A 13,310-nucleotide genomic window follows, 5' to 3' on the forward strand; every position below is an offset into this window, starting at 1 on the left:
ACGTGGATTTGGAGTTGTAAAGCCTCCTTAACCTACTTAGTAAGTGACATTAGGTAAGTCACTGCTCTGAACCTCATTCCCTCTGAAAATGAGGCTAATAATAATGATATCAGTCCTGCAAGGTCTTGTGTGAGGATCATAAATAAAATGTATGTGAGAGAGATTTATAAAATATAAAACGCTAGGGTAGGCTAGGGCATCCTTGGACTTCTTGACATTTTCTGTAAAATTAAATGTGCATTTTTCACTCTGAAGTGCATTCATGACTTTGAGCCACAGAGGCATATAAAAGGGCTTAGGAGCCACTGTGTCAATCAAATGCTGCTGCTTCTAACGCCTGATGACCTGGCTCTATCATTTTCTGTTACTCAAATAAGCCCTTTGGTTGTACAATCTACACATTTCCTTGTGTTACATGAAAACCTAAGAAAGGTAAGAGTTTCAAGCAACAGTGATTAAGGGCCACACCAGAGGGCAGCTTTGGTTCATAGCTCTGTCCTTTCGTCTCTGGGTCTTTTTTTTCCAGGAGTCTGGGGCCTAGAAGAGACCTTGGAAGCTCTAAGGATAGATAGTAGGCACAAGGTAAAGACAAATGTACAACCAAGCCCCCAGGTGCTTGGACACAGAGGAGTCCTTATAACAAGCTGAGTGTTGAGAAATAAACACTACAGTCACTTTGTCCAGCCAAGAGTAAATTTAGGAAATGCATCATTCAGAAAGAGTGGTATAAAAAGAAAATAAACATGGATTCTGAGGTGATTTTGCTGTATAGTGGGCTCCTTCAGTGACTGTGGAGAGAAGCAGGAATGTAGCTCCTGAACCACTAGGAGTCTGGGGACACAGCCAGGCCCTTCCACAGCACAGCCTGCAGAAAGTCACTAAGCTCTCTGGGTGCGGCCCAGCAAGGCTGGACTTCTGCTGCCCTAGCCTCGGGGTGCACCTTCATCTTCCAAGAAATGCTGCGCTGAAACATGAAACACCATGGGGCAAAACGCCCTTCCTCCTGTTCCTAAAGCCACAGGGTTAGGAAATCCTGCAGCCTCCCCTCAAACCTCATTGTCAGGACAACTCACAATGTAAATAGCTCAGTCATGTAAAGGTCTAGAAAGAGCTTCCAGAAATTATTATCAGGAGCTGGGGTATTTGTTTTAAAGTCGATCTGCCCAGAAAATTGAACCTGATTCAGGAGAAGTCCATGCCATGTATGTATGTATAAACTCTAAGTGGTATCGCACAGTTTTCCTCTGAGCTCCTAGGGTGCTCTCACGCTGGGTGGAATTCAAAATGCAGCCACTGCATTTGCTTCCCTATAATTCTTTTTCTACTCTGTGCTTTTAAAATTGCCTTGGTGAATTAAGATTCACAACCTTGCCAGCCACTGTACAGGAATGGCCCTGGGTCAGCAGGACACCAAGGCTGTGTATGTGAAGCCTGGGGCCTGAGCTCTCTCATGGACTGGGAGAGGAACCGCCTTTGCCTTAAATCCATGAGTTCAATTATGTGACTATAGGATGATGGGACATTTTTAATGAGTGTTGGCAAGGGGATGGGGGTTGGGGAAGCATACCAAAGCCTTCCAAAAATATATCTTGCATCTGATACAGCTGCAGTGCACACCATGCCAGTATAAAAAGTACACTGTATTCTCTTAAACCTCACTCCATTCTTGTACACCAGGGGCTGATCCTGATTTATCCCCCTGTAGGATGCACAATTTCCCCCAGGCCTGTGTGTCTATTAGTAGCACTCAGCAGCCAGTAGCAGCTCAGCCTGCCTTTTACTGGACAGGAAGTGGGGACAGGAATAGAACAGATGCACATTCTTTCACCCACTCTCTGGGGTCTTTAATGGTATTCTTGTCAGAAAGCCAAGTGCCACCAGACCTGATACAGTACAGAGACACCTCCCCAGACGCCTTGCCTAAAAGCTCAGGGGAAATGGAGAGAGGCTGGGAGAAGCCACTGATTTGGCTGAACAGAAAGGCTGAGGAGAGGGGGAGATTTTTATTTTAGGTTCTATACAGGGATTGTTAAAGTGGGAAAAAACTTTATTTCAAGGCAGTGATCTACTGCCACAGGATATGTTCATAAAGCGTGACATTACCCCATGGAAGGGAGATGTACAGAGAGAGGCACTCCCATAGAACCAGGTTGCTGGATTTGCACCACTGTTCTGAAATTCACAAATTCTATAAATGTTTTCTAAGGCTATAGATATTTTATTTTACTCAAAACTTCCTATGGAAAAGTACAATGTTCCCTAGTAGACTTTCCATTTGAAAGCACCAAGAAGAAACTTTTTCCAGTGATAGTAAAAACTGAGGCCTTCTAACATCAACCTTATTTTTCTTTAATAAGCACTTAGTGCTTATTATGTATGAGGTACACTTTTAAGCACTGTATGTTTTATTTGCTTAGTCCTCACAACAAGCAGGCACTGTGATTATCCTCATTTTATACAGGAAGAACCTGAGGTCCTGGGTCATGTGTGCTGCCAAAACCACACACACAGCTAGAAGGTATCAGGATGTGAACCTAGAAAATCTGACTCCAGAATTCCTGCTGGCAATCACTGTGCTCAACATCAGTTTCATTCCTTCATCCATTCAACCTTGAACAGGCACCGCTCTAGGCCAGATTCGCTGCTATCTGCAGAGTGACACAGGATGAACAGGACATAGCCCTGGAGAATCAGTCCTGGGAGCAGAGGTTAAAACAGAAATGTGCCAAGTAATTAAAGTAAATTAAATTAAATGAACCCACTTCCAAGAGAGCACAAAGGATCTAATAGAAGTTAAGTCTAACTCCTAATCTTCAAAATACATCCCAAATTTGACTTCTCACCACTTCCACCACCACCCTCTTGCCCAGACACCATCAGCCACTCATCTGGATTGTCAGTGGCACCAGCCTCCTTGCCAGCCTCCCACTCCTGCTCTTGCCCACACCCCCCGATTCCCACCCCTCACCCTCCACCCCCAACCCTGTCTGCTATTCTCCAGACAATAGCCAGAGTGACCCTTTAGAAAAGTAACTTAGATTCCTCAAAACCTCCAGTGGCTTTCTTCACATTCAGAATAAAACCCAAAACCTTTCCCATGGGTCACTCAGCCCCATGCAATCTCGCCTCTGCCTTCATTCCCACTCTTCTCTCCTCACTCTCGCCTTGGTGTCCTGAGCACCAGCCACGGGCCTCTCTGCCCTTCTTGGAACACACCAAGCCCACCCACCCCAGGTGCTGCTCTTCACCGTGCATTCCTCCCATGGCTTCAGGCACAGATTTCTCCCATACCTCATTCAGGTCTTTGCTCGAATGTCCCCTTTTCAGAAAGTTTTCCCCTGAACACTCTATTTAAAATGCTGTTCCCCACCCCCATCACTTACCCTGCTTAAGGCATTTGTAATGCTAATGAAGTGTTCTTTCTGGTATTTATCACTACCTAATATATTAAATATCTATTTCTTTATGGGTTTCTCGTCTGCCTCTCCTACTAGACTGTAAGTTTTATCAGGGCAGAATCTATCATTTGTTGACTGTGCTTTCAGGAGGCTCTAGAAGAGTACCTGGACATAGATTCTCAATAAACTGTTGAATATTTGATTGCATGATTGAATAAATTGCTTTGAGGGGTCAAGGAAGTCTTTCCTGGAAGTGGACAATTGAATTGAGTGTGGCAGAATAAGTAAGATTTTGCCAGGCAGACAAGACAGGAAAAGCATTCCAGACAGAAGGAACAGCATGTACAAGATTTAGAGGCAAGAAATGGATTGGCTTATTTTGATTATTTTGCTCTCTTTTGCATTAGACGTGTTGGGGACTCTGACTACAGTGATGGAGAAGAAGACTTTTATTACACTGAAATCAAGCTCAACACAGACTCGGTGGCAGATGGACTGAGCAGCCTGGCCCCAGTTTCACCCTCCCAGTCTCTGGCTTCGCCTCCTACTTTCCCCATCCCAGATTCAAGCCGAACAGAAACTCCTTGTGCCAAAACTGAGACTAAATTGATGACACCCTTGAGCCGCTCAGCTCCCACCACCCTCTACCTCGTGCACACTGACCATGCTTACCAGGTGACTGGCAAGAGACCATGAGAGTAATCACTGTGACTCTTGAAAAACAAAAGCAGTAGTGTTCTGACCTGTGAGTAAAGGGCAACAGTGGAAGAAAAAGGCATCACACCCGGTAGCCCATTTGCTGAGTTTGTTTTTTCTTTTTCTCTTTTAAAGCCAAGATCTCACACAGATGGGACCCTATGGGTTTCTGGACTCCCCAGTACTGACTGGAGACCTGATCCCTTAGAAGTTGTTAGGATGATTAAAATCCTTAATATTATAGAGCCCTCAGAAGGGTGCTTATAAGAACCAGTTAAATAAAAGATAAATGAAAAGCTGAGCACTGGAAAGCCTTGGCACAATAACAGACTCGTCCTGCACCCCAAATCGGGGACTTCATGCCCTGCCTTCTGAATTGGTAGCTAACCCTCTTAGATTAGAGCAGTGGTTGTCAGTGTTCCCCAAATCAACAATATCAGTATCACCTTGGAACCTGTTCAAAGTAAATACTTGAGATGGCTCCAGACCTACTGGACCAGGAGCTGGCAGCCTGGGGGCAGGGAGGCCAGCAGTGTGTGTGGTACCAGACCCTCCATGTGGTCCTGTGTCACTCTACAGTCTGAGAACTTAGAGACGAATCCTACGAATGCAGGACAGGATTAAAGCTCCTTTCCTCCTGAAGTTATTAACCCTTAACTAAGTAGGTAATTCATAACTACCTTATGCAACTTGAAAAAAGATTCTCCCATCCGTGTTTGTAATTATGTCCTCTCATCCTTGTTTTATAAGCATTTTCCATGTAACTGACTAGTATTCAATTAAGTCAAAACACCAAATTGTTTTAATCATGCTTTTATTATTATCTATTTTTTACTCTATCCAGTTTTTTCAGTATCATTAATAACTGTGGGCACCTCTGTGCCAGTAGCTTTTTTTCTCCTTTGAATTCCCAGAAGGGTAATTATTGAGTCAGAGGGTATAACATGAACAGTTTATGGTTCTCGCTGTGTATTGCCAAGATATTTTCCAATGGTGCCAGTTACAAAACCCTGCCACTAGCAACTGTATTTATAATTAGAAAAATTAAACCTGTACAGAAAGAATTCAGCCACTTATTTAGTAGACTGAAAATCAAGAGCAATGAAATAGAGCTAATTGTTAAATTTGTTGATGCAATACATTTCATTCCTGACTCTTGTCATGTTGGTAAAAAAGAATAATTCATTCCTTTGTTCTTGTTTGTCAGTGTTACATTGAGGTCTAGAATCATGGGCTTGAACCACCTGAATTAAATTATTTTGCTCATCTTTATAATGAGACTTAAACACATACTAGGTGATCTAGAAGGCCCTTCCTAAACCATATACACATAATATTGGGATTTTTCTGTCAATAATGATTACAAATGTTTAGCACAGAAAATATAAAAACATCAGCAAAGAAAGAAAATTCATCCTAGTGCCAAGAACAAGAAATCCCCCTTTATTAATAGTTTTTGTATGTCCTTCAAGACTTTGTTCTGTGTGTGTATGTAAACTCTTTTTTTTTCAAAGGAATCTGTTGAGTATAGATTTTACTATGCTTTGTTTTTTCCACTTAATATATCATGAACAGTTTCCCATACCTATGAGTATTCTTGAACAACACCATTTTTAATGGCTTTGTGAGTATATCCTGATTTACTTACCTGTTTCCCTATTATTGGGCATTTGTGTTTCCAGTTTTTTTAATATAATATACACACGGTTCTGCAGTGAACAGCCTTGTATCCATCTCCTTAGAATGAATCCTAGATGTGGAATAGCTAACATACAAAATACTAAGAATTTTTATACATATTGCCAAATCACCCTCCCAAAATGTACCAATTTATACACTCACCACCACTGTATAGAAGTGTTGATTTCCCTCACCACTGATGGTGAGGAATTGTATCTCAGGTGTCCTGAAATAGGTATGTGTGTGTATGATCCATTAAATGGCTTCAGGTATCAGAAGTCTTTTATACTTTAGGTAGATTGCTTAGATATATAAAAAAAGTTTATTTCTAGCTACTCTCTTTGTGTTTAATCTTTTCCTATTAGATAACTAGTCTAAGTTATTCATGCAGGCTGAGGTCATTTCTGAGGCCCTACTTCAGTAATGACAGCTTAAGAATCTGAGGAAAAATACTTTTTCATAACAACTTTATTTTCTATTTAACAGGCCACGCCCCCCATGACCATTCCAGGATCGGCCAAATTCACCCCCAATGGCAGCAGCTTCAGCATTTCTTGGCAGTCTCCTCCAGTTACCTTCACAGGCATTCCAGTAAGTAGGAAAACAAAAATCCAGAAATCCGGTCAAAGCCAAACATAAATTTAGCAAACAAACTGTAAAAGCATGTGAGAAAAAGACAAAAATCAGAACACCAGAAGTACTCTATTTCTTAAGTGATATTTGCAAACTCCTCAGCAAGGTGTCTATCTCATGGTCCAGGCAGGCCCAACCTCTATGCAAAAAAAAAAGGTATTTTGACTGGTATTTTAGAAAACCAGGAGAGTATTACAGCTGTTGATAAACAGCTTGTTGGAAATAAATCGAGATTTTCTGTGTTGATTGTATGTTTCCAAAAGACTTTATAAAATTCATAGCTGAACTCAGACCCTGAACATAAAAGAAAAAGACCCTGTACATTAATGGTGTTTTTCATTATGACTAACTTTATAAGACTCATGACTTCGAAATTATTGTTTGTGGATATGTCATTTAAAGGTTCAAAAGAAAAATGAAATCATTTTTCTTCCAAAGCCTGAATAACTCATGCTGATGGGTAATTTGAAAACAAATGAGTAGTGAAACATGCAGTCAGGTTTAAGTAGCATATGAGAATTGATTTGACATTAAACGATTGCTTATCTGATAAATTACCATGAATTAACTTCATTCCTAACCATTCATTTAAATATATATCAGGTCTTTTATAGCTTATCACAGTACATCCGTAGCCCCACACACTGTTGATGCTCAAGGTGGTTTATAACTCCCAATAAGGTTCAGAAACTGACTTAGGATAACACATATTAACCTTATTTTTCTCCTCACCACCCCTCTCCCCAAGGAACTCAAAAGCCTCTTATTGTGCTCTACTGGCCACTCCTACAAGTTTCCAGCAAATATTAAAACCTCCTGTGGAGCTGATAAAAATGAAAGTGGTTGTACTCTACTGATGAATATTTATTAAATTCCCTAGGCTGATAACCTACAGTGAAAAGCATCCTGCTGAAAGCAGTTGGGAAATTTGTGGCCTCCAGAAAATACTCCTGAAATTTGATTTTTAAACAATTTCGTGGATCTGGAGTAATTGTGAAAGTTTCCTGCTTCATTGAAAAGTGGTAACTGCTTGTCAGTCTGAAAGAGCAAGAATTCAATGAGGGATCTTGTTTGTAGACATGAGAAGAGACAGCTTAGGCATGTAGGTACTAGGTTTGCTTCTGGCAGGAATAATGATCTAGAAGATGGGTGTCAAAGGGCAACAGTCGGTTTTCTGGGGACTTTTTTTTGGTAGACAAAAAGACCAGAGTGGCTCTCGATATCACATTTGAGACGACCCTTCTGTAACTCCAGGGGGAAAATCCCGGGACAAAATACCTTTGAAACTCAAATCAGTCAAAGGGAGAAATGAAGCGGGAGAAACCCATTTATTGCTTACAAGCAGTCATCCACTTCTGCTGACCGGGCTGCAAAAAGGGGCCCCACCCAACCCCTCTCGTCCAGATATGCCCTCACTCCCCCTTGTAAGTACTTATTGATATGGAGATGGACTACTTCTCTCCACCCCTTGGAAACACCTTTGATAGGCAGATGCACTAAGGCCAGGCGAAAGATTCTGGAAATACTGAATTTTTACCCACAGCCCCTCCAGAAATCTCACCTCACAGTCTACTCGCTCCCCATCTTCCGCAATGGCCCTTGTGTGACAAAACTGGAGCACTGTAACCAGACTAATAACATACAATAACAACAGCAATAAAATCATGATAATCCTCAAGCCAGAAAATTAAGCTAAATTCAAAGTCCTATACAGATTTAGTCCATAGCTCACCCATTCCACAGGTAATCAATAGCTGAACAGGTAGGGAGTTCAGAGCAATCATCACGTGGCAACTGCAACCAGGGGGGCAAAAATAACCTTAAGGGTGATAAGATACATGTTTTAATGACACCAGCATAGGCAAACCTTGCCCATCAGGTAGGATGCATGCAAAAGAGTAGTCCTGTGATAGGACAGTGGAAGGAATGGGATCTCGTCCTGGTCTAGCATACCAGACTTTCACCCTCCTCCCTGTGGGAGTTATAGATGGGTCAGTACATAGGGCTATTGGAGGTACATGCACTGGCCATAAAGACAAAACAAAACTTCCCCATAAGTTGCTCTTACCTCCTGGACGTTTTGGGTACACTCCCATGATCTTTGGGGGTGGCTCTGCTGTTACTCAAGAAATACACAAGAGGCCAGCTTCCAGGAGTTTCCCCAAGGTGACAGAAGGGCCAGCCATCATTGGTCCATGTGTCAAAAAGTCCAGGACCACATCCATTCAACAGTGTCTCCAGGGTTTAGTACAGTTGGGGCTGGCAGCAGGATGTTGCTCTACTGGTCATATCCTGGCTTCAATAACTCCTCCTTGGTTTGCACATACACTTATATAGGAGAGTCAGCAATGTGTGTTAGCATGTCCACAGGGCTCAAGGCTCCTTTTTGGGGCTATTCATTCAAATGCTGTAGCACTGTCCATAAGCAAACTGACCAGCCCCATAAACTATGGTGTCCGACTTCAGGCCAGATTTCAACCATTGTACCTCTCTATCATGCCTGCCCTCGTGGAGTTATATGGTACATGAAACTTCCACTTTATTCCTAATTGTTACAGCCATTTTTATAATGCATGTCCAGTAAAGTGTTCTCAGTCACCAGTGGCCAACCACAGGTGGCAAAGAGACACTCTAGGCCCTTTTTGGTGGTTTGTTGATCTGTACGACATGCAAGAAAAGCAACCAACAGTCTTGCACCCACCCTGAGACAGGATAGGTGGTTATTACCTTGGTTGGAGCTATTCCAGTGACGGGCTCCATAGTTGTGACCAGAATCCAAAAGGCTGGTGTCTCCCTTCAAGCCACTGTCAAAGGCCCCATCCATAACCATCTTCAGTTATATAAACATCTAGCTCACAGGACCTTGATGAGTTCATTACCCTCAAGGCCTGTATGGCCTTGACTGCTTGCTTAGCATCAGTAAAAGCAGCTGCACATGTTTCATCTCAGTCACACCTGATGCCCTTTCATACCAACAAGTATAAGGGCTTTAGAATTTGTACCAAGTGCAGGATAAACACTCTCCAGTTACCCAAAAGACCCAAAAACTCTTGTAATACTACCACAGTGGTAGGGATGGGGAAAACCTGGACCTTGTCTATGACGCTTCTGGGATAACTTTAGTTTTACCTGACCAGACAACCCTCAATAATGTTACTGACAAACCAGGTCCCTGAGCCTTGGTGCTGTTCACAGCCCATCCTTTCTCCTGTAGATGTTGCAGCAGTCTAGGAACTGCCCCGTCTAAATCTGCAAGAGAATCAGATGTGAGCATGATATCATCAATGCAATGATACAGCTGCACCGTTTGCTGTTTCTTCCATGTGGCCAAGTCCTGGGCTACAAGTCTGTGACAAATGGTGGGACTGTGGAGGTAACCCTGTGGAAGGACAGTGAATGTCCACTGCCATCCTTTCCACATGAAGGCAAACTGTTCCTGACTTTCTTGTGCTATGTCAATAGAGAAGAAAGCATTAGCAAAGTCCACAACATAATGATATGTTCCTAGTTCATGACTGAGGGTGTCCATAAGGGCTGCTATAGAGGGGACAGCAGCATGCAAAGGGGGTGTGACTTTATTCAATTCCTTGTAATCCAGGGTCATATGCCAGGAGCTCTCCAGCATTTCCACTGGCCACAGCAGGGAATTAAAAGGACTATGAGTGGGCTTTATGATGCCCACCTTCTCCAACTCCTGTAGAGTTTCTCCAGTTTCCTTGTGTCCCCTAGGCAATTTATACTGCTTAGTATTTGTCACCTGCAGAGGTACAGGCAGGTGCTTAGTATGTCCCCTCAGAACTGCCTTTACCACATACCCTCAGTCTGAACTCACCTGCAGTGGTCTATAACCACAGGCCCTGCAGGCTATCAACCCCCAATATTCAGGGATGGGAAAAATGCACACAGTATACTCCTTTGGGGTTAAATGCCCTATCCCCAATCTTAGAGTGAAGATTTGGACATTCTTCACTCTAACTGCCTTTCCCCCACAGCCATCTATCACAGCAGGGGTCCCAGGAAAATGCTCAGGGTTACCATAAATCAGAGAACATTCAGCTTCTGTGTCCACCAGTGCCTGGACACATTGTATATTCATGGGGGAACCAATGAATTGCTAATTCTACATGTGACGTCTGGTCTCCACCATGTCCCCCAAGGTAGGGGCCTTGACCGCCCCCGCTCCAGTCAAACTGAGATGCCCAATCGTCCTCCTGTGGTGGTGAGGGTCCAGGTAGATCCTGAGTACTGTCCCCCAGGAAGTCTTGCAGGGACACGGGCCAGACATGGGGCTTTTCCTCCGGCTTCTGTGTCCTGGACCTCAGCAGCTGGAACTGCTGTCTGGCTTTAATTAGTGCCACATTTCTAACAAGATCCTATTGGGCTGCCCATCAAGTTTTTCTATCCTGGCCTTTATCAAATCAACCCACATGTAGTTCCTCGAGACCTTCACAGGGCCCTTTGCACCTCTCCTCTCAGTCATAGCCCATACTTCCTTCCGTGCTCTTATTGTTTCAACCTCCCCCAGATCGGCTAAAGTACAAATAGCCTCACTTATGGGTTGCCCTATGTAGGGAGCAAGAATAGTCACTAGGAATCCAAAGAGAGATGGGAGAACTGTATGCAGCACCAGATTCCTCATTCCTACAGTAAACAACTCATCAGAGCCCTGGGGGTCCATATTATAGATGATATTTTTCATGCCTAGCTCCCATAACACCTGCTGGAGCTCTGCATACATTTTCCAGCTGGTTAGTAAGGATGGTAAATCACCCTGATTAGGCCAAACTGCCCTGATGGCTGCTGTCAGCCAATCCAGAAGCTCCTGATTCCCTGAGGTATAATGGGCACTATGCAACCACTGCCCGAGGGAAGGGTGAGTCATTAGGGAAGCCAGTCTACCCATTTCAGACCCTGACATAGCAATGTTTTCCACCCCCCATATCCCAGAGAACCACATAGACAGAGGTTCCAACGGCTTCTGCAGAAACTGAATGCACATGTCCACCAATTCATCCTGGGTTTAGGGGTGGAGCATGGAGTGCTCCTCAACCTGGGGAGGGGTAGCTCCTCCCCCTGAAGAGCCCGCAGTTGTTGTGTTTTTATTTTCTTAATTACAACCAAGCAGGCCTTTAATATGGAGAGGCTGGTGTCTCAGGTGGTGGCCTCGGCAACAAATCAGCCCTCGGCCATACACCCTCATCCTCTCCCAACATCTCCTCTCCCATCTCAGGGGCTGAAGGCACAGCTCTTTCCTCCCCCTCCCCCACAGCCTCTCGCATCATGGATTCTCAGGCTGCCTCCTTCCTCGCTGCTAACGTATCTTCCTGGAGTGTGACCTGTCTTCTTAATAACTGTCTCTCTTTCTTAAGGCATCCCATAGGTCATCACCCAGCTCTTCCAAGCAATGCTGAAGTGTCCCTTTCTCCTGCCAAAGTCTCTCTCCCCTCAATAACCCTTTCCACTATCTCAAGTAAGAGACATCCCACAATCCCAGCTGCTACACAGCCACTCAGGTCCTCTCAGCAGTCTTCTATCTCACGAAGGGCTAATTCCACAGATTCCAGTGTCTCCATCCTTCCCCAATTCTGGGGAAGGACCCACCCCTCTAGGAGGTGCTTTACCCCACACCAGTTCCCCACTAGGGGCTCCCCAATTGGAAGCCCCACAGATAGGGGGCTCCTGGGTGAAGCTGCACCCTCTACTACTGCAGTCACTGTGGCCTCCCCACTATCCACAGGAAGGGTTCTGGCCATCTCCCCACCATTTATACTCGCAGCCCACCCAAGGGTCACACCCATGTGACAGTTTTCAGGTTCAGAGGCCCTGCGGACTACCACCAGATGTAACTTCAAGGGGAAAATCTGCCTCCCAGCCCAGGGCAAATTACCTTTGAAACCAAAATCAGTTAAAAGGAAAAATAAAGTTGAAGAAACCCGTTTATTGCTTACAAGCCATCATCCACTTCTCTCCCATGTCTCTCAAGACTGGGCTGCAGAGAGGGGCCCCACCCAACCCCTCTGGTCCAGATATGCCCCTCACTCCCCCTTGTAATTACCTAATGATATGGAGATGGACTTCTCTCCACCCCTTGAATACACCTATTGATATGGAGATGCACTAAGGCCTGACAAGAGATTCTGGAAATATTGCAATTTTACCCACACTTTCTAACCTAGAATGGCAGCTGCAATTACAGAATTCTTGAGACCTGTTATTCTGAATCTTGTTAATTCTTGTCTTTGATTTGAAAAGAATTTTCAAGAGCATATGCCAAATTGCTCATCTGATGTAAAAACAAGTAAGGAATGTAGATTTAACAGCCCAGTTCAGGCTTCTTTTCAAATTACCTCTGTGACCAACCAATATGAAACTTTTTCCCCTTGCTTTATTAATTAAATCTTCTCCTTCTGAAGTATAGAATAATCTCAGTCCCCTTGAAGTGGTATATTACAAGCTGCATGTTCTCCAAAGCTCCTAAATCCCACACAGGATACCAGTCAGAATACCTTCTATTGTTTGTTTTCAGCAGGGAAATTTTAAAACTCTTCTCTGCTGTAGATACTGTATACATCGCTACCCTTGTTTTAATGCCCTGGTTTTTTCAGAGTCCCTAATTTCACTATCGATTGGTTGCCAGGGACATTCTAGCCAAGAACTTTGACAAAAAGTATATGGCATGCTGGGTTAATTTAGTTATCCCACTAAAATCCCATGTGAGCTTCTAATTTGTTCTTTCACCAGAAAATTCCCAGTCTATCTGATTGTGTAGTCTGTTTCAGCCAACACTTCTGACAGGTTTAACAGTTAAGCTTGCCATTCCTATTTAAAAACAAAGATAAAGAGAGATGTTACCATTTTCTCAGTCCTCTTGAAGGTAAGAATTCAATCAAGAGACAGAATAGT

The 13,310-nt window shown here is 43.7% G+C and overlaps 1 protein-coding gene across 1 annotated transcript in view; it reads left to right on the forward strand.

Annotated features, from left to right (window-relative positions):
• Positions 1-13,310, forward strand: part of ZNF704 (zinc finger protein 704) — a 222,127-nt gene that overhangs the window by 191,194 nt on the left and 17,623 nt on the right. The window contains exons 6-7 of the mRNA XM_036919445.2: positions 3,806-4,073; positions 6,261-6,365. Of these exons, the coding sequence (XP_036775340.2) occupies positions 3,806-4,073; positions 6,261-6,365 (373 nt within the window). The remainder of the gene's footprint in view (positions 1-3,805; positions 4,074-6,260; positions 6,366-13,310) is intronic.

The sequence above is a fragment of the Manis pentadactyla genome, chromosome 3 (assembly GCF_030020395.1).
Source record: "Manis pentadactyla isolate mManPen7 chromosome 3, mManPen7.hap1, whole genome shotgun sequence".
Classification (NCBI taxonomy): domain Eukaryota; kingdom Metazoa; phylum Chordata; class Mammalia; order Pholidota; family Manidae; genus Manis; species Manis pentadactyla.